General features: G+C 38.6%; 1 protein-coding gene across 1 annotated transcript in view; it reads left to right on the top strand.

Moving 5' to 3' along the window:
* The window catches only part of ARMC9 (armadillo repeat containing 9), a 66,827-nt gene that overhangs the window by 12,116 nt on the left and 33,616 nt on the right, over window positions 1-21,095 (top strand). The window contains exons 7-11 of the mRNA XM_010283622.1: window positions 3,282-3,439; window positions 5,306-5,404; window positions 12,673-12,708; window positions 18,964-18,998; window positions 20,217-20,328. Of these exons, the coding sequence (XP_010281924.1) occupies window positions 3,282-3,439; window positions 5,306-5,404; window positions 12,673-12,708; window positions 18,964-18,998; window positions 20,217-20,328 (440 nt within the window). The remainder of the gene's footprint in view (window positions 1-3,281; window positions 3,440-5,305; window positions 5,405-12,672; window positions 12,709-18,963; window positions 18,999-20,216; window positions 20,329-21,095) is intronic.

Here is a 21,095-nt window from a genome sequence, read left to right as displayed (position 1 = left end):
CCTGCTGATTGTAGTTGCAGCACAAATTTTCATCACTGGATATTTTCCTCACTGGCCTATGGAAAGCAAGCAAATTATGAGTAGGTTTATGTTTCATGACTTGTTGCTTCCAGCTTTCCTCTGAGTGAAAGTCATGCTCTAGATACATCCAGTGGAAATTTCTAAATTGAATGTGTTGTATCACAGTTAGATAAAAATGTATTCCAATTTGCTCATCTAGGCAAAGGAATAAAGTGCTGAGAAGTGGCTAGTTTTGTGCAATGGTTGCTCTCAGAATCTTTAGTAGGTTAGAAAAATATTCTTGTTTTGGAGCTGTCTCATATTAAAGCTGTGATAACAGTTTAGCAGTGATGGCTGTGGAATAAAAATAAAATCAAAGTTTAATGGTGATTACCATGGAAGAATAATTTGGGCTGTCTTTGGAAATTATCTTACCTCTTCCAGTTTTTAAGTTGATGAATATTGATTGCAGTTGAGATGGTTTTAATAGCTTAAAGAATTGTAAAAAGTTTGGCGCTTTCAATCAGATTACTTTAATGTTACTGGGAGCTGTTCCGGTGTTCTTTTCAAGTGCATTTTGCTGGATTTGAACAGGATCTGTGTCTTGTCTCAGCTTCTATTGTTATTTCATACCAGTTTTGGCTCCCTCCTAGAAAGTCTGAGAAAAATACCATAAGGGTGACTTGATTTGTAGGTTAGTATCAGGTGTCAGTCACAAATCCTGCAGGTATGGAATGCTATGATTCATAATGATTCTCAGAAATCAGCTGTTCTTAGAGGGGAGGAGGCTGTGAGAGTAAAATAACTGTCTCTTTTTTTTTTTCCTTAACTCTTAAATTTTGAAAAAGTACAGATTAGAATTAAGAAAATGTACCTTCTCTCTATTCCATGCTTTATTTTAAGACTATCAATTTACAGCTGAAGTTTATAGCTAGTCTATTAATGCACATTTTCTCTAAGAGATCCCATTAAAAAGATATTTTTGTTAAATTTTCTGAAAGTAAAAATAAGCTGTTCTGCCATCTACTGCTTTTCATATAAATGAGATGAAAGCAGCCTATTTCAGAAACCCTAAAAATCCACAAGATGTGACAAGTTTTTAAAGCAATTTCCAACATCTGAATTCATAGAGCTATCTAATGACTTTGATCTTGTTAATTTGTAATGAAAGCTTTATGAACAGTTCTATTTGAATAGTATTTTTTCTGGCAGTTTTGTGTCTCTTATGTTCACACGTTTATTTCTTTTTGAAGCAGTTTGGTGGAAGTTGTTTGGCAGATATTTGTGCATGATTAGTACATCACTGCCTGCAGTATAACTAGATCGCCATTGTAGAATACAACTCGTGAAGGCTCTACCAGATAAACTTTGGTGCTAATATGGCACTTCCACTCCCCATTTTTCTCTCTGCTTAAGATTATTGTTCCTATACCAGCTGCCATGGGACAGCAGAGGTTCATGCCTGAGTTCAGAGAGCAGGGGAGCAAATGGCAAGGGACAGTTTTTAAATAACTACACCTAAATTCTCCAGAGCTCGTTTATCATAGCTGCAAGATATTATATGCTGGGCTTTTTTTAAACACAGAGCATAACTGTGCAGTGAAACTTTGTACTGCTTAGGTTTCTTCCAGTGAAGATTCCAAGGATTTCTACTTACTTCAGTTTGTTTCCCAATGCTTATATGTTATGGGAACATATGATCTACATCTTTATGGAAAGAGACAGTGAATTATGAAAGAGGATAATGGTTCCTCAAAGGTCATGGGCAAAGTCTGTTTGAAGCCAGGAATAGGAGGTAGTTTTTCTAGTTTCCAGTTTTGCGTCTTAGTTAGTTACTTTGTTTTTCTTCCCTCTGTGTCTGTTTGGACCTGAACTGTGTCATATTGGGTTATTTGGTATTGCTGTACTCTAACCCAAATTTTTTTAAAACTGGAAACGAATACTACTTCTGTCTGAAACTCTGTAGTCAAGCTGATTCCTTCCCATTGTTTAACAGAAAGTCCTGTGGTAAATACTCAATCTGTTTGCAGATGGGCATGATGCCATTTTCACAACACTAGAGCAATACTGTCTTCTCAACGAACTAATTTAAAACATAATGTTCTAGGAAAATACATGAACAACAGCAGTAACATAAAATTATTTTGCCTCCCTTCATAGTTTTGTTCAGTCATGAAGATACGCACTGCAGTACACAGCTCCAGATTCTATGCCTGACTTCCATGTAGAATGCTAATTTGGCTAGGTCTGAGACTGGGATGGAGGATACAGATTTTGGTGCTTAGTTTGCTTCTTTCATCTCTGAAATAATTGAACCCAAAGGAACAAAATGTATCAGGAATGTAACTTTTGTTTTTAATTTGGACAGAAATAAAAGAAAAATTTGAGTTATTTTCAGAAACTGAAGGTAGTAAAAGTAACTAATATAGCTCACCATCAACTAGTAAGTGATGGAATCACCTGGAAAATTTTGTGTAGAAGTAGAGAGTTCCCTGCAACTTTGAAGAATTCGGTGGATATTTTAATAGCAGGTGAAGAACTGGATAACTTGAATGTTGTGGGTTGGGTGTTTTTTCTGTAAATTGTACCATTTTCCTTAAAAGATAGAAGACTTACGTAGAAGCGCTACATAACCTAAATATCAGTGGTCTATTTCTATAAATTAACTGGAGAAAACACCCAGCCTCACAGCGTAATCTAACAAACACTGGCATGAATTTCTGGGTACTGTCATTCTCCTGTTGTTTTATCTTTGAAGTGTCAGCTTGACCTTTCCAGTTGCTCAGTGTGATAATGTTTTTTACTCACTGTTACTTTAGTGAATGTAGAAGATAGTGCATGAATCTCATCTGCAGGTAGCAGGTTCAGTTAACCAAGTCTGATCTGCATTTTGTCATATAGTCTTCTAATTCAATGCCCACAGCCTCGCTTTGTCTCTGGTAGCATGGAACTTCTGATATTAACAGACCTTTAAAACCTTCACGAATGTATTCAGTGATGTCTACTGTCCAATAGTTGTATTGCTGCTGTAACTGTGAAGGAATTGTTTCTTTGGGCAATTAATGTAAAATAAATACTTGTAGCTGTTGCGATGAAATAAAATCACACTAGTGGTGTGGAATTATCCTTGCAGTGAAATTCCACTCTTTGGATAAAAGGAATTCCACAGCAGCAGCTGAAGTTGTCCATTTAGAGCATTAAAAATCCTTGTGGGTTCTTTTCTCCTTTTGGTTGAAAAAACCAAAGTGATGTTATTTCTTTTTTGATTATTCTCTTGACAGGAATGTTGCAACACCTTCATCAACAGTTAGTGGAATCTGAGCATAGGACCATGACCTACCTGAAACGATTTAACAAAATGCAGGCAGACTACCATAATCTCATTGGAGTCACTGCAGAGCTGGTGGATTCCCTGGAGGCCACAGTCAATGGCAAGATGGTAAGAGATGACTCAGATGGGTACTTACTTCCCCCACCCCCCAGAAAATGGAGAGAGAATGCCACTAAAATGTGAATTAACCTTTGTAGTTATGAGCATTTCTGTAAGTACTGTGTCTCTCTATGAATGAAACACAGCACTTTGGACAAGAGATTCTTCCGTTGCCCCTGTGTACTAGGATAATGGTAGTGCAGAAGGTGGGTTGGATTGTGCTGGCTCAGAAATCTTGAAGAAACTATCACCATCTCACAAGACATCTCACATCTCTTGTGAGAGTTCCCTTTTGAGCTTTGGCATCAGCAGTGATTAGGGGGCATTTCTGTGACTGACTCCAATCCAGCCCATCAGAGCCTCTTGTATATTTAAAATTGCTGCCAGGTCTGTTTTAAGTTACACTGTGGTGGAAACAAACTTCTCATCCAAAAGTTTGATGAGGAAAAGCTTTGGTCTCTGTTCTGCTAAGCTGAACTTGTGAATTTAATTGGTAAAGGGAGCTGAGGTAGGCGTGAATGTATTCACTGTGTGAAACAGGCCACATGTATGTGACTGGAGAAGGTACAACTTTCTTAGAGTAATTTTTTATACAAAGATGATTTTATGCTTCATCTGTTGTGCTGTCTTCTCTGCAAGCATGTCTCTGTACTATAACTTTTGTATAACCTGAGGATTATTCTTAAGGCAGATGTTAGTGGCCTCTAGATGCTTTTAAAGGAGCTGTGAATTGTTAGTAGGGAGAATGACCTAGGAGTTCTTGTGCTGCCTGCTGAAAAGTCAGTATGTACCTTCCTCCTGTCATCAGCGTGAACATCTTGTAGTTTGTTACTCTGCATTCGGGATCACTGTCTGCCTCACATCACTACAGCAGGGAAGAATTTGCCTGTAGGTGTGGATTTTGCTTTAGAGCAGATGAGGAAAGCCATCTGCTTACATGACCTTCAATAACAATAAGAAACACACAGTCATTCATTTGCTGCCTCCCATTTCACACTTTGGTGCTTTCCAAGGTGATATCCTCTTACCTTCTGTGGTGGAGGAACCAGGCACTGGTTATCTTTTGTTGCGGATGCTTGTTTAATTTCCTTTTTAAGTCTTGTGCTGGGCAGTCATTTGATCCTTCCCAAGTGTGTCCAGCTGAGGGTGCTCTTTCGTTATGAAGCTTGGTTTCTGTCATTTCTGAATCCAAAGTGGAGTTGGGTACTGAATAAAATTACGTTGAAGTTACGGCATTCTGACTTTGAAGAGTTTTGTTGTCTTGCTATAGGTCTGAGAATATCAGCAATGTCCCCGTTCCTGTTTCTATAATCTCAGTCCTCTCACCTCTGTTCTGGGGAAGCTAATAACTGGCCTGAAATTTGGCAGATCTACTGTAACGTAAACTTCACAAAACAAAAACCTAAACCTACTGAGATGTTTTGTGTTGAAACACAAAGTCCTGTACTGTATAATTCATATTTATTCTCTCTGCTGTGTAAGTTCTGCTCTTTAGCTAGACAACACATATCATTGCCTAAGTCTAAATCACAAAACTGCTTCATGCTTAACTGTTGGAGAACTTACTTTTTGATTGAGGAAAATCCATATGCAAACACAGGTGTGACAAATTCTGTTCCTCTTCCAGACTCTCCTAAAGTGTTTAGCATTAGTTTTGTGAATAGCATAACTATTCCCAGATGAAGGGAGTTTATAATTTTCTTAATTTCTGCACAGAACTGTAGTTGCAGTATATGCTTGCATCGATGAGTCTCAGGTGTGTGATTTCTTGCCACTTTTTTAAAAAAAAGCAACCTTTAGTATAGAAACACTTGTCTTGTAGAAAGTGTAAGTTTTACATAATCCTGTTCTCTCCTTATGTTTCCTAATTTTTAGATCACACCAGAATATCTTCAAAGTGTTTGTGTTCGCTTGTTTAGCAATCAGATGAGACAAAGTGTAGCACATAGTATTGACTTCACAAGGCCTGGAACTGTAAGTATTAATGTTTGGCTTTTTTACAGTAACTATTTGAAAAGACAATACCACTTAAGATGTTTATGGAACGATGAATGTGAGATAGTAAAGGCAAAACGTGTCCAAACGTATATAAGACTATGGCAATACATAAGGTTTTGTTGATCTCAAATGCTGATGAATGACATGGTTACGCAGTCATAGCTGCATAAGTATGATTAATTCCGTTGTAATGATACCAGTAAGCTGTGTATCTGTTAAAATGCTAACTGAATGTTTAAAAAAACCCCGAACCCTAAAACTAATGCCCTGAGTGTGTGTGGTTTGATGGCACATCTTAGCCAATTTAATTTAGCTAAAAAGGGGTGGTGGTGTTGCTCAGCTCTGGATACATGCTCCATTTCTTTCTGCTGTCAGTGATGCTCCTATAACCCTAAAACGAATTGGCTTAGCCAGCTAAGCGAGAAGCATCAGGCAGGGTCATGAGAATAAATGGGGAAAAGACGAGGAAGGAAGGACTTCCCCCTCCTTTTTTTTTTTTTTTAAAGAGCTAGTTAGATGCGCAGTTAGATAATACAGCTAAGCCACCTTGTTGATTTACATGATAGCCTTCAGCCCCATATCTAAGGATCTTTGATCTTACTGATAAGCAGCTCAGGGATGCCTAGGGTTTCTTCTTCCCACTCCACCAGCCTCTTGTTCCTTTTTAGATGGCTGCAGTATACCTAGTTGCTTGTGCCCATTAATATTTCGCCCAATCTCTTCTGCTTAAATGGAGAGGGAGCTTTTATTTTTTTAGCAGCAGAACCAGCTTAGAATAGTTTCTAGTGTCTGTGAAACTGTGCCTGGCAGTGTGAAATTTTAAATTACTTAATGATAGTGTAAGAGCTGTTCAGTGGTACCACCTTTCTTAATACCTACTTTGTTAAAATTTTACAAATAAATGTTAACATTAAAACTGTATTAAAACACTTTAACATTAAAATATTGTGTGCCACTGCTTTACAAAGACAAGCAAGAGTCATGAACCGTGCTTACTATTTTTGCTGTGGCAGACATTCACGTATACTTAACTTTGTAGTACGAGAGCTTTGTGAAGTGTCAAAGGAAAAGCGGAAGAAAAGATTCTTGCTCCTTATTCTAGCCAAAGTTTTTAATAACAATGACACTCTGGGTACATTTTGTTCCTCTTGAAAATCTGTTACAGAAAGATGAGGAGATAATAAAAATGTTCTCTCTTCTTTTCTATGTGCTAATATTTGCAGAGATAAATGTTACTCCTCATTGCTCTTCAAGCTGTTTTAAATGCCCTTACTTCCCTGTTAATGATCAGAACTCCTTTCTCTGACTTGCCGTGTATTTAGGAGGTGCACTCCTGGCAGCTTTTGCAGGCTGCATATCGCAAGGTTTCAGGAAGGAATGAGGATCTCTGTTTGCTACCTCAACATTAGGGGCTGTCTGTAACTCCTCTGTCCTCAGATTTACACCATGCCTGTGGTGCATGGTTATGCCATCTCCCACCCCATAATGTACACACACACATACAACCCATCTTTCTTCTAACCAACAATTTTCAGGGGTCTTTCCTCTTTTCCCTGCCAGTGGCTTTCTGAGATAATGCTTTATGTACCCTAGTAGTCTTCCACATTTTTGCCATCTGATGTTGGAGTTGTGTGTGTCTCCCAGTACCCTTTCCCTGGACTGAGATCATCCACCCTGTACAGCCACATGCCGCCTTCTGTCTGTTCCTCCTCTCTGCTTGCATGAAGGCTTCTCCTCTTCTCCTGTGCTTTCAAGGTGTTACATTTGCCCAGGGTTTCACTCTTACTATTTCTTTTCTTTCTATCATAAGTTGATCCTCTGATGTCTTGAACCCTTTTGGGAAGAGGGCAAAGGGAAGAGTGTCATCCTTATGCAAGGTGCTGATTTGTTTCTTTATCCGCTCTGCAGAGAATGTAAAAGTGGCTGAAGCTGTGTCTTCACTGATAAAAGCTGTGTGGGTTATTGCTAGACTGCATATGTCTTTCTGTACCCCTATCACATACGCTATTTTAGCATAAACATCTGTCCTTGTACAGTTTAGCCTTTAGGTTATAAGCATCTGTTTTCTTTATGAAAAAAAGATTTCTAAGAGTTTTAAGAACAATAAGTGATCACTGAAGAAGTGGGCAAGCAGCAGTGTATAAGCACAGCATTTCAGCCAGAATCTCTGTCACTGGAGGTTTTTAAGAACAAGGTAGACAAATGGTTACAATTTACCAGGAGTGATTGATGCTTGGCTGCTCTTCCAGGACAGATTAGGTGACTGCTCAAAATCTCTTGCAGCCATACTTCCTCTGTTTCATTCTACTGAAAGATGCTCAACTGTGAAATGATTGTTGATCTTATGCATCATGATTATTTACTCCTGCTTCTCTAAAAGTGTCTCAAAGCATTTCTGCTCCAGAAGCACCTTTGCCACTATACTTATGCCACTATGGCCACTTTAGCACAATCTCCAGCTATGTAGATAGGTCAGAGAAAGAGGTTTTGTGGATGGTGGATTTTTTCCCTCCTGAAAGTAAATTTTTGCCTCCCTTCTGTCCCAAATTAGCCAGGTTAAGCTGAGTAAAGCTGTGTTCTTCTGGCACAGTTGTATCTATTTTTATACTAGGCCTTACGAGTGTAACTATTTCTGTGTGACTTTATGGCTCCTTTACCCCCACTATTTGAGGTAGTTGCTGTGCCAGCAAAGTTCTCTAGTGAAGGACCAGCACAGCTATCACAGTGAGACTGTTTAGATCAAGGGTTTCTTGACAGGTTTAGGTCACTCCTTGACAGTGAGGTTATAGTAGCTACTGTGGTTGAAATCTAATGTTGTTTGTATAAGCAGACCCACACACTCAGGCTGTCTGAGGCATTAGCCAAGTTTTGAAGGGCTAATCACAGTCTTCACTTGTAGACCTTAGCTGCATCATAACCAAGTTGCCTCATTTTATCCTTTTGTCCACACCTGGTTGATCATATTTTCTTGTTTATTTCTCATGTAGAGAGTTCTGATTTTATACATGAATAGCAAACATTTGGAAACACAAATAAGTGTAAGAAAAAAAAAATATATAGCCCATCTTCTGTGAAGAAAAATAAGACTCCTTCCTCATCATCCCAAAATACTTCTAACCACTCCCTGACTCTGTTGATCCAGGAAGACAGATTCTGACTGTTTGCCACTAGGCCACTAAGGCATCCCATTACTTTTTCTTCAAGGATTCCAAATACCTCATTGTTATACACTTAGATGTTATTGTTCTATCCTTAAGTGGTTTCAGGTTTTCACATAAGTTTTGGAATAAAGCTGGAGGCATCGTGACCCAGACTAAGTAGTAGCATGACTTTGCAGCATCTGTGCTGGATTTGTGTTGGAAGGTCCCTTCACTTTTTGCTCATAACTAATTAGAGACACCAGAGTGTGGTCTTTCCAGCTACTTCATTTCACAAAACTCCTTCTGCTGTAAAGGGGCAGTTGCAAAGAGACTAGCAGAGGGGCAGCTCCTTTGTTCATCCTTACCATTAGGTCACTATGTTGGCAAGATAAGTGAGAGGTTTAAAAAAAAAAGCCAATGTCTAGGCAGACATTTTGGCAGGTTTTAAATATGGTGGCTTTGTGGTGTTTTTTTTTTCCCCACTTCACCTTGAGTATTCAGGATTTGATCCTATCTCACTGACATCACTGATGTCAGGACCAGGTCCTTACATAAATTAGTTTTGGTGAATCAGCATCTCTAAATGGATAAGCAGAAAACAAAGTCATTAGCAAGGAAATTACTTTTTTCTTGTACTGACATGCAGCCTTAAATTTCTACCACTTTTACTTAGGGGATGAGTGGATGTGCATTACATAGTGGAAAGAGGAGGTGGTTGGGTTCAAAGTCAGCTATGCTGGTGCAACCTGGGGGATAGTCCACGTTTTGGAGCAGGTTCTAAGAGCAGAAAATGCTAAAGCTGCATCATTCTCTGAGATGTGTACTTGAGCTTGTCGTGGTTTAGCCCCAGCTGGCAACTAAGCCCCACGCAGCTGCTCGCTCACTCCCCCACGGTGGGACGGGGGAGAGAATCGGAAGGGGAAAAGGGAGTGAGGAAACTCATGTTTTGAGATAAAGACAGTTTAATAAGTAAAGCAAAAGCCGCGCACGCAAGCAAAGCAAGACAAAGAATTCATTCACTACTCCCCATGGGCAGGCAGGTGTTCAGCCATCTCCAGGGAAGCAGGGCTCCATCACTCGTAATGGTTTCTTGGGAAGACAGATGCCATAACTCCGAACGTCGCTCCACACCTTCCTCCTTCTTCGTCCCAGCTTTATATACTGAGCATGATGTTGTATGGTATGGAATATCTCCTTGGCCAGCCTGGGTCAGCTGTCCCAGCTGTGTCCCCTGCCAGCTTCCCGTGCACCCCAGCCTCCTTGCTAGCAGGCCAGCACGAGAAGCTGGACTGTCCTTGACTACTTAGCAACAACTCAAAACATCAGCACCTTATCAACATTTTCTCATCCCAAATCCCAAACATAGCCTCACGCTAGCTTCTATGAAGAAAATTAACTCTACCCTGGCTGAAACCAGGACAAGCTCTACAGTGTATGTTGTTAAATCAGCTACACTGCAGTGGTAGTTTTAAGTTGTACAGTCCTCCTTCCCAGTATCAGTGCTGTAACCAACACAAAGCAACAGTATTGCCCAAGGAAATTAAAGAGTATGCCTTGGATTACATCCTTGGTAGCATTTGTATGCAAACTTGATTTTGTTCCCAGTGCATTGTACTCTCTATGCTCAATTTTTAATATCAGCGAAGTAGTATTGCGTAATGTAAATCCTTGAAGTCTCAGGCTTTGAAATTACAATAAAGGTAGCATGTATCCCTTACTAATGTGTGCTATTACTGTACAAACATTGGCTTCCTGGTTTGCCCCACCCCCCCCGTGGCTGAAGGCCTGTCCTTTCATACTGGAAGAAATTCATATTGTATAGAGAGGACAAATCCCAGAACGAGTCTTTCTTACCGAACTGGCTTTAAGGCCTAAGGCAATGATGTCTTTTGAATGAAGACTTTCCCAGTGTAATCATACCCACAAAATCTTACTTAGCAAGAGCTTCTGGTGTTGGCTGTTGCTTTGTGCCCTCCGGTAAGCTGACTTGGATCTCATTCTTTCTCAGAGCGACATCATGCCTCTTGCCAGCTCTGTGACCTCCTGGGTCACTTTGTGAGCTTGATCTACAATCCATTAACAGGATGCATCTGCTGTATGTAGTGGGAGAGAGGCCACACTGTGTTACAGTTGGGAGAGGTTTCCAAGGACGCTCTAAAGCCCTGTTTTACCATAAGGCTTTTTTTCTAGCTGCAGTTGAGTGTTATCGCCATCTTCCATCATGTCATTTGACATGTGTGGTCCTGAATTGGGGGATAAGAAAACTGAGAGTATTGTCAGAGCAAAACATCTGTATCTAAGAATAGGGGGTCAGAGCTCCAGGTCTGACAAGTTGAAGAAACATTCATTTGAAGATTTAATCATATTCCTAACTGTTCATTTGGACAGGGAACTGACTTGGGTAATGGTGGGTAAGTTTGAAAAGAATGGTTTTAAATACAGTGGTCTATCATAGTCCCTTATACCTTTAATGCTCTTGAGATAACTTAAGTTTTACCTTCCCCCCCTCCCCCCCCAATCCCTCTAATAGTGATTTGTCTGGTGGGTAGGAAGCATGGGTTGTAGTTTTTTGATGCCTGCAATTTTCTGTTTAATATACATCACAAAGCCAACAGGGTTCTGGCTTTTTATCACTGAAGAATTGTCCATTCACTCCCCATCAAAAGTAGCTTTTAAGCATAGACTTAAGTCTTAAACCCATGAATAGATTTTTCTGATTCAAATAAGATGTACGCCTTCCTGAAATTTCTTGGATTAGGGATAATGTAGTAAGATTCTCTAAATTTTGGATTAAAGGGAAAACAGGAAGTGCTTCTCCAGATGTGCAGTCTCTGTCAGTAGCCAAGATGTGTGTTAACCACTGGAGAATCCTTCTGTGACTAGAAAGCTGTTTGTGTTGTTTGTGTATATTTCTCCTGTGTCATGGAATAGAGTAAATGCCCATTATGTTTTTAGTGCTATTCAGTCTAATTATATTTACCTGTAGCTACAATTAGTTGAATTAATGTCCCTTGCAAGTTTTAGGTCTCTTTTGGTACAACTCTTGAAGCTATGGAAATTTTTTTTTTTTTTTTTTAACTTCTGTCACTGGACAAAAGCTCCAGCTCTTCTGTAAAGTTAAGCTCTCATTTACAAACTGTAAACAAGGAGGAATTTATTGACATAGCTGTAAAGACTAGCATGGGCTCCTTTTTTTTCTTGTGGTCTGTGCTTTTTTTTTTTTACTGCAGATGTGAACATGCCATCAAGCTATAGTAGTTGGTGACAGATACTCTGTTTCTTGTGAAAGAGTTTTCTGTAGCAGGAGACCACATGAAACCTAGGAGACAGGGTAACAGAAGTTTTTTGTTTGGGTGGGGTTTTTTTGTTATTACTCTGAACCATTCAGAGTGGATTCACCAAGCATTATGTGGATGTATGCTCTTTCGTTTAAAAATAATGTGCACGTTACAACAAACAGCACCCTAAGCAAGCTTTTCTTAGGATATATCAGTCTTCTTCATCCCTGGCCATGGGATGATTCTTATATGTTACCACTTACATATGGTAAAGAAGCAGCAAACCAAGCTCTTTATGGAAGCAGAGGATGCTGATACCATGTTGTCCTTTGTCTTAAATAATTTTAAAATGTCTTTGCCAGGAACTGTCTCTGTGTGTGTGTGTAGAACCATGAAAGTTAAAATACTCATTCACATCAGGGAATTGAGTGTGATGGTAATAAAAAGAATAATGTCAGATTTTTAAAATTTGTTAAAGAACAGAGAACTTTATTAAATGTGTCAGCGCTTGGTACGTAGCTATTCTAAGTGCCACTTATAATGGAATAATGTGCAGACTAGGTATGTTTGCCAGGTGTTGAAAGGAGAACTTGTAATGTGAATATGTCACAAGAGACACACACTGATGTCAGTCCTAAAACATACAAGTACCTGGATTGGGAGAAGAAGGTGCTTACACTTTTCTTTTCAAAGTTAATAGTCTGTTAATTTTTAGCTAATTTTGATTTGTTGGGTTTTTTACAACTGTGCATATCTCTGTGATTTATTTCTGTTAACTTGTTTTTTTAATCTTCTTTATTTTAATGTGTGCTGTTTGCCCATAAAGGGATATTACTCTATGAGCCCTTGTGATGACGGATATGTAAGTGTCTATATCTTTATATCCTTTCACATTGCCTGCTGCAGCCTGTCACAGTCTATATTTCTCTTCATTTCACAATGTGTAACAATTTTCTGTGCTTTTTAACTTAATGTCATAAACTCTATGGTTTATAAAGAGCCAAAAAACCTGCAAGGCTTGGGATTTCTGCATGGAGAACAAAATAGAAGTTCTGAGTAACTTTATGGCTTCATAATACACATAACACAGCATGTCAACAAAAGAGCAGCTTTGTCCACAGCTTTTACACGAAACACAGCTTCTTTATACTGTGCAGGAAGTAATTTGAACATCAGTGTATATAGTATACAGTGTCTCTGAAGTATGCCAACACCAGCTGATCCCACACCTTTGAGTAAGCAGGTAAATACTACTGCTTAAGATAATACAGCAAATTGAGTTGTGCTCTCCTATTTTACATATTTGTATTTTTAATTTCTAAAGTGAAACTTTCTTTCTGTAGTAAATATTATCAAGTTCTTTCATACAATTAAAATGGATCCTCTTTCACTGAAAACTGAAAAAAGCAATACGGTATTCTGTGTACTGCCTGTGACTTCTGTAACCCAGATGGAAGTTTGTATTCTGGCAATATTACAAGTACACCATAAGTATCTAATTTCGCCCATAGTCAGTGCATTCTTTGCAAAGAGAGGAAATGAGTCTACTTCTCAGTAACTTGGTATGTAATCAATTCATAAAAGTGATTGACACCAATTCAGAAAAATGTCAGTCATTATTCTACTTTAAAATAATCCATATTTATGTTTTTCTGCTTTCTTTGGGTAAAACAAGATTTCACCTTTCAAGAAAAAGTGAACTTTTTTCCAAATGTGTTCTTCATCTGGAATTACAGTAATCCCTGTGGGCACTCAACTTCCCACTTAAAACAACCTTTTTATTTTGAGAAATAGTCATAGGATTATTGAATGCAATGGACTATTGCCATTATGTTGCACCTATATGCTGCTTTTTATCTTGATGTAGAGAATACTATCCACATTCACCTGTGTTTAAAGATCACCTGTAGCAAGCAACCTGTTCCTGTTGATGATGTGAATGGTCATAACGGATACTTTTTGCTTGACCTTTAGCATTCTGTTCCCTATCACAATGGTTTGTTTTGAGATTGAGAAAAGTTGATTACAGATGAGAAATTATGAATGCAATGATCTTTGCTGAAGGAAGGTTTTGCCCTTATGCAGGTAGCCTTAGTTATATGTAGGTTTATACAATGTAGAATGCAATAACTTACAACACAGAGTTATTTATATAATTTTTTTGCAAGTTATCTGACTCTAATTCTGAGGTATTTCTTGAATACATAGATAGACTTCAGCCTCCCCTTGCTGTTTATATGTAGCATTTTATTCTTTTTGTGACACATTGTCTTGTCATTACATTATCACATAGTATTACAGTGTGTCTTTTTAATGTACACTTCAGATGTCTTAGAGAACCTGTTTTATATGCCAAGTGGGAAGTTTTTGTAATGACATATCTCTAGTATAAGTAAGAAAAAAAAAATTAAAACCATTTGCAGATCTTCTTATGAAATAAATTTGCATAGCCCCAGTAGACCTGCCAGGTTACACAAGCTTGGAGTCTAACCTGTCACAGGCTGCATGTAGCAGTCTTCTTGTCATTAGCGTATAACAAATGAGGCCGAAGTAAATTTGTGAGTTCTAATGGTATGTACAAATTTGGTCAGACTTTGGTTTTACTCTTCACATATTCATCTCATACCTTTGATTATTAATTCTGAATCTGCATTGAATTTACATTGACTTCTTAAAGCACGTTTTCAAAGTGGTAGCTGAGGACAGAATCTGGCTTTCAACTTTAGGTTTTAGCATATTATGAATATATACATCAAATAGCAAAGTGGAGTTGGTTTGAATAGAGGGCTACAGTATTTGATAAAATCAGTTGTGGTTTTGGCTTGCACATGAAATACATCTGTTTTCTTTCATAAATACTGATTTTATTTTTTGTCCCCTTTGAACTTTTTTGTTTTATTCCATGCTGTTTGTATTCATGCCTTGCTTCGTTCAAAAATGAAGGGCTGCCATCTGTGGCTAATCTGCATGGTGACAGTATTACTTGACTTAATATAGCACCTGGTTTGGCTTTGGCAAGAACCAACACAAACATATAAGCCATACCCCATAATCCTACCCGAATGAGCTATGCTTGGGCTGTTGTTTTCTTGTGTTTGTTTCTTTTCCTTTCCTTAGGATGCCTAGTTTTTTGCATGTGTTTCAATTACGACAGATGATTCTGTCTCAAGATAGGTTTTGCATGAAAAGTATTTTGTTCAAGATTAAATCCATGAACGCTGGGAGCCATGTATTGCAGATGAGTCATGTATTCCCCATGTTCTTCATGCTCTTTCATTGACTGGCAGTTTAAAGAATACAGTTACTCAAAAGTTTGAATTAATATTTAACCTGTTCCAGGAAAGGTAAGACTGGGGAAACAGCTTGGGAGAAAATGCTGAGGAAATAAATGCTTTTTATTCTGAGAAAACTGGTAGTAAGGAGAAGCTACATAAACTTGGCTGATTGAGTCATTGTTTGTTCGTTGACATGTTGGATGTGTAATGGGGAAGTTGCCTGTTAGCACTGCCTTTGACTCTGCCTTTCAGCCTGTGGCCTTGGATTCATCACCTGGAGATGAAGATTGTAATGTTTCTACTAACCTTATAAGACTACTAAGAGTGCTTGGAGGGCTATGAATGCACAGTGCTGATGATTTTACTTTCTCATGTCCAATTATTTAAAAGCAGCTGTTATAAGTAAGTCCCAACTTCTCCGCATCCAAATACTCTCTCTCAAAAACACAGTACAGTTGGAGTTTTTGCACTGTTGCCACAGCAATGACAAGATACCAGAGTTCAGCATTTAGATTTGAGAATGGACACCAGGAGAGAGAGGGGGAGAGAAAGAGGAACGGATCTGTGAGGATCAAAAAAACAAGAGGCCGAAGTAGGCTCTGTTCTGCCTGCTTCTAAACTTCAATATTAACCTTTTCCTCAGTTAAATGTATTCCTTTGTTCCTAAAAGTAATTTTAAAAGGCTTCATGTTTTTAGAAGTCCAGTTTTAAAAGCATATGGCTAAAGTTTTTCAAATAACTTCAAAAGAGTTTTGTTATTAATTTGGTGGTAGAGCAGGTTTTTGTTCCCAAGAACGTCTTGCTTTTTCTTTCCGTGGTAGCAATGTGTTGAGAGGGGTGAAGGCTGGTTCAGCTGGCAGTCCCACCAGGAGTAATGCACATGGAAGCTTGGCTTTGGATCTGCTGTGTACAAAGATAGCGGTGAAGGTGATGACCTTTTTCCACTGGCTAGATTATATATCTTAAATGACGTAAGTGTTCTGATGTAAGTAAGCCCAAGAGCTGACTGCAGGACCTGGCTGTATTTGAGGTGTGGTTTTCCTTTTGTTAAAGCTAATGTGCAAGTCAAGAAATACAGCTTAACACAGCTTTTTGGGATTAGGTTATGTAAAGATGTTTAACTCGGTAAATATCCTGAGATTGGGACATCTCAGATCCATACCAAAGAGGAGAAACGGAAACAAACTAACAAATACTACCCAGTGAAATGCGAAAGGAGGTGCTGAGGCTGAAGTGTATTTGCTTTAGTGGGCTGCCTACTAGCACATTTACCCTTCCCCGCTTGTATGGGGCAAGGTGCTTTGTGAGACAGAGAAGAGCACTCTGCTTAAGGAATAGAAGTATTAAACTAAGTTAAAATTAAATGTTAGGATGGGTCTGTATTTCACTCTTTTAATTAGAAATGCTACTGTGAAGGAAGCAATGACATTTTCATCGGAGTATGGGTTGTATTCCCCAGCCTTAATTTCCACCTGGGTCCATAACCCAGTACTTCCTGTTGCTGAGACTGCTTCTTCCAACTGGTCAGATCTGACAGCATTAAAAATGAGGCATGGGGCTTGGTACAAACCGCTATGGCCTGTCGGGGGTATCTGCTCATGAGCTCTGTGCCTGACAGATGCCCTTTGACGCTGGTGCTGCTGCAGGAGGTGGCGAGAGCAGCCAAGGAATGGGTGCCAGGTGGTGGCAGCCAGACCGGCAGTGGTCTGGCAGCAAGAGCTGAAGGGACCATGGTATGAGGAAAGGAAAGGCTGGCAGAGTAGCGGGGCTCTGAGGGTCTGGTGTGCCAAGGGGACTCTCAGCAGCAGGGAGTGAGGAAAGGAAGAAGGTAGTGCTGGCCTGTGTTTAAAAATGAGGATAAAAAGATGTGGTACTTTTTTGGTGTAGGTAGACTACAGAGCCAAACTGTACTAAATGCTTTGCTGTGCTCCATCTGCTAGCTTAAAAAGTAATTGGGAAATTAATAGGAATTTTTCCTCCTTGATCTGATTGATTTTTTTAAAATGTGAATGTTTTTCCAATTTAAGTTTCTGTAGTTTGAAATTCATAAAAGCTTGCAAAATCTTAAACTTGCCAAAAAGTTTTATTTGTGTAGAAGAGTGATGCATGTATCTTTACCAATTATATATCCTTTAGTTAGATTTTGGTTGGAGTACATGCTTTTCTTTCTAAAGCAGCGAAGAAGTGGTGGATAAAAAGGACTTTGAGAAGCAGAGAGCTTCTACATCTATACATAAACACATCTATTTACTCTTAGTGACCAGCTCTATTTCTTTTCTCACTACTGTTCTTTGTCTCACCTTTTCATCTTCAAGGGCTTTGTCCTTTCTGTTGCTTTAACATACTAGAGTCACTTTCTTCCCCATTTCCTTTAATGGAGGAGGGTGCTGAGGAAGTCAACAAAAAGATTTGTGATTTCATTGCGCACTCAAGTACAAGATGATAGGTTCTGACTGGAAAAACAGTTTTGTTTAAACAAAAGTTAACTATTGATATTGATCAAAAATGCTAAGGAAAATGAATACAAATAAATGAGAGGGAAACAGTTTAGGTAGATATGAAACTTTGAAATGCTTTTCTATTGTGTAAAATAAACTGATTTGAGAACTGCTGTCAAGACAGGTTAATTTTGAAGTGTATGACCTGTTAATTGTCTATTGTGTACAAGTCATTCATTGACTTAAACATAGTACAAATGCTTTCCAATGTGCGTATAAGCTTATTTCACATCTAAGAGAGCAGTTCCTTGTATTACGAACGATACCCATTAAGTAGTGTTCAAGAATATGTCAGCTGCTGTAATTCAATATTCTCTACGGTATTTCATGCTTTTTGTCTCCTAAATCCCTCAGTTTTAAATCTGACAATAGACATCGATTATATAGCTCCCATTGAAAGAGGCTAGGTTAGAAGAGAAGACCAGTTTTAAAGGCATAAGTGGTAATGAGAGATTTTTTAGAAAGTGAGTGTGGAGATCAACACAAAGAGATGACACTGAATATTCTGCAAATATGGCATGTAGTTGACATCAGAATGCATGATATGAAGCACTCTTATGCCAGAATTGCTGCTGCTTGGCTCACTTAAAATTCACTGTAGCAAAAAATATTTACTGAAGCAGACAACTTTATGTGATGCCGATATTTTAAAGTTTTGACTTGTGCAGCAATGGTGGCTGCAGATGCTCTGTGTCACACTGCATCAGAGAGGAAATATCCAGGCTTAAGCTGAACTTATCCTAGGCAGAACCACTGAGGATGGCATTCTGTTCCATATCTGTTTTATCCATACTAGAATAAATAGTATTTTCTTTACATATTAATAGTTGCATGTGGGGATCTATATTAATAGCAACATGTACTCTGATAACATTTGTGTCAAAACAGAGAATTATAGCAAATTTGTATTAATACATGGTGGGTCTCCAGTGAAATATTGTTGCAGCTTTAAGATATTAAAAATGTTTAAGTCAATAAATGTGTTTAATGAGGTCTTCATCTTCCTCAGTGGGTTTTGGATCGTAGTTTCTACTCCTGTTCTTTCCTTTTATTTTTTAATTCTTCAAATATAGGTAAATTTTGGAGTATGACAGTGAAGATAACATATCCAGATCATAACAAAAGAGGTTTTTACTCATGAAACACTTTAAGGGAAAAGAAGGATAAACATGGAAGGATTCTCTTTCTTTAGCTGTGTTTCTAATTTACAACATAGGTTTTATAGGAAAAGAACTGCAGAACCTCAGTGAAAGAATTCACTGTGGGACTTCATTAGTAACATTGTTGGTGTGAAATTTGTATTAATCTTTTGTGATTTCTTTTTTCTTTCTCTTTCTGATCCAGGCTTCCACAATGTTAAGAGCATCTTTAGCGCCTGTGTAAGTATTTATTGCTGAACCTCATTTATTTCAATATAGAGGAGGAATGAGGGGTTAATGAACTCAAGTACATTTCCAGTTGCCTGCAAATGGGAATGACCTGTCCTCTGCGTGCTTCCTCTGATCTCAGTGAACGTTGTATTCATATCAATATATTGTGTGATCTGTATTCTTCTATTGGGACGGGTTCAGTAGCATCCTAATTGCAGCAGGAGGTTGCTAATTCTACTGTAAATCTGCCACTCCACACCTGTGAGTTGGTTGCTGTATTTTCTTCACTGTTTCCGCACAGTACAGTCCTGTTGTACTTGGTTTGCTTCTCACAAATCCAGGAAAAGGGGGAATCAGTAATGTGGGGTTTTGTGTGCTTCAAGTTTAATTTTTTTGTGACTGACTTAATAATTTTGGCTTTTAAGATTGAATTGAGGTGATATGTCTGAGGTGAAAGTTTTATTAAATTTTTGAGACACTGTTTTGATCCTTTTGTGGTGTTTACAAGACAATTAAAGGGACAATTATACATATAACAAAATTTATTTTGAAAAGTGGCAAGATAGGAAGATAGGAGCAAAAATTGTGTAGTGGAATATATTTAAATCTTAAAATCTTTAAATTAAAGCATTGACTGGAAGCAATTTTGTTAAGTGAAACTTCTACTGCCGTGTTAAAACTCAAAATAGCAATAGTGCTGGTGCGTGGGAAATGGTCCTGTAGTAAAGCTTATGTTAAGCCAGTGTACTCCAGCCTGTAAAAATCCATTCAGCCTACCACTTTTGCCTTGGAGAAGACATTTCTGTGTACATGAGTGCCCAGAGGTGAAGTTGGAACTGCAGCTTCTTTCTGTGTCTGTTTATAACCATGTGCTAAGAGCCACAAGCTGATGCCCTTTGGCCTTGCTGTCCACACAGGGCAAAGAAGGATGTCACTGCACTGTTTTGTGCCACTAAAAAGCTCAGACTATCAATTGGTTAGTTGTCAGAGTTTAGTATTTGGAAGTTATGATGGTAAATGAACTGCATGCATGGTGAAAAATAAGTCCATGTTTAAAAAAATCTGTTGTTCTAACATGGTAATGGTAATAAAAGTAACAAAGGTGTAAAAATATGGAAGCTCCTTTCCTGAAGCAGACTTCCTGTTTTGGCTCTTCTCACCTCAGTAACATCAGCTGCACTGAATGAGAGAGAGTTTTGATGAATATCTTTCCTGTTTGCATTGTAGGAAGGTGCAGGATGTACCATTGTTGCCCTCTTTGGATTATGAGAAGCTGAAGAAAGATTTGATTACCGGGAATGATCGTCTCAAGGCCTTCTTACTGCAGGCTCTGCGCTGGGTAAGGGCCGCTGCAGAAATAAAGAAATAGGTCACTTCTAGAGGGATCCGGAACTAAAATCTATCTTGTGAGCAAGATGATTGTTCTGGTGATCTGTTCAGCATTATAGGCAACTTCTCTCTTTGTCAGTGAAGCTTGGTGAGACTCTTGAGATGATGAAGAAAGCCCAGGCAGTAGGTGTGTATTTGTAGCGGTACTCTCCTTGTCAGAGGAAACCCAGATAGGAATTCCTGGGATCTTCAGTGGAAGTAATTTCTGATGCACCTTCAAGGAAATTGTTGTTGGTTTAGGCAGCTCCTTTTTCCATATATTGCCCTGTTGTAGATGTATATAAATATTTCTGTATCAAAGAAATACCTGACTCTAATCAGTTTTCCTTTATAATTAAGGTATTCTACAAGAGCCTACATTTTGTTTGATTTGGATCATGTAATGACATGTCAGAAAAATTAAAGGTGACAACAGGAAGTTACCTTTTACTGCTGAAAAGGAAGCTGATGGCTTCAAAGTGACAGACATGAAAGACGATAATAGTGGAATTCTGATCAAGCTTCAATGTCCATTTTCACATCAAAAAAACATCCGTTGGATCTGACCAGTGGTTACTCTAGCTGAGTACTCTGTCTCAGATGTTTTAGAAAAGTGCCACATCTGTTGCTATTAGAGGGGCTTTTTAACTTTATGGGAAGTAATGCTGTATCCTTCCGGTATGGACAGTGATGACAGCTCCCAAATAACAGTTTTGTAGTGGATCACTGAGCTGAGGT

This window comes from Phaethon lepturus, unplaced genomic scaffold (assembly GCF_000687285.1).
Source record: "Phaethon lepturus isolate BGI_N335 unplaced genomic scaffold, ASM68728v1 scaffold6963, whole genome shotgun sequence".
NCBI lineage: Eukaryota > Metazoa > Chordata > Aves > Phaethontiformes > Phaethontidae > Phaethon > Phaethon lepturus.
This window is presented reverse-complemented; position numbering and strand designations above follow the sequence as displayed.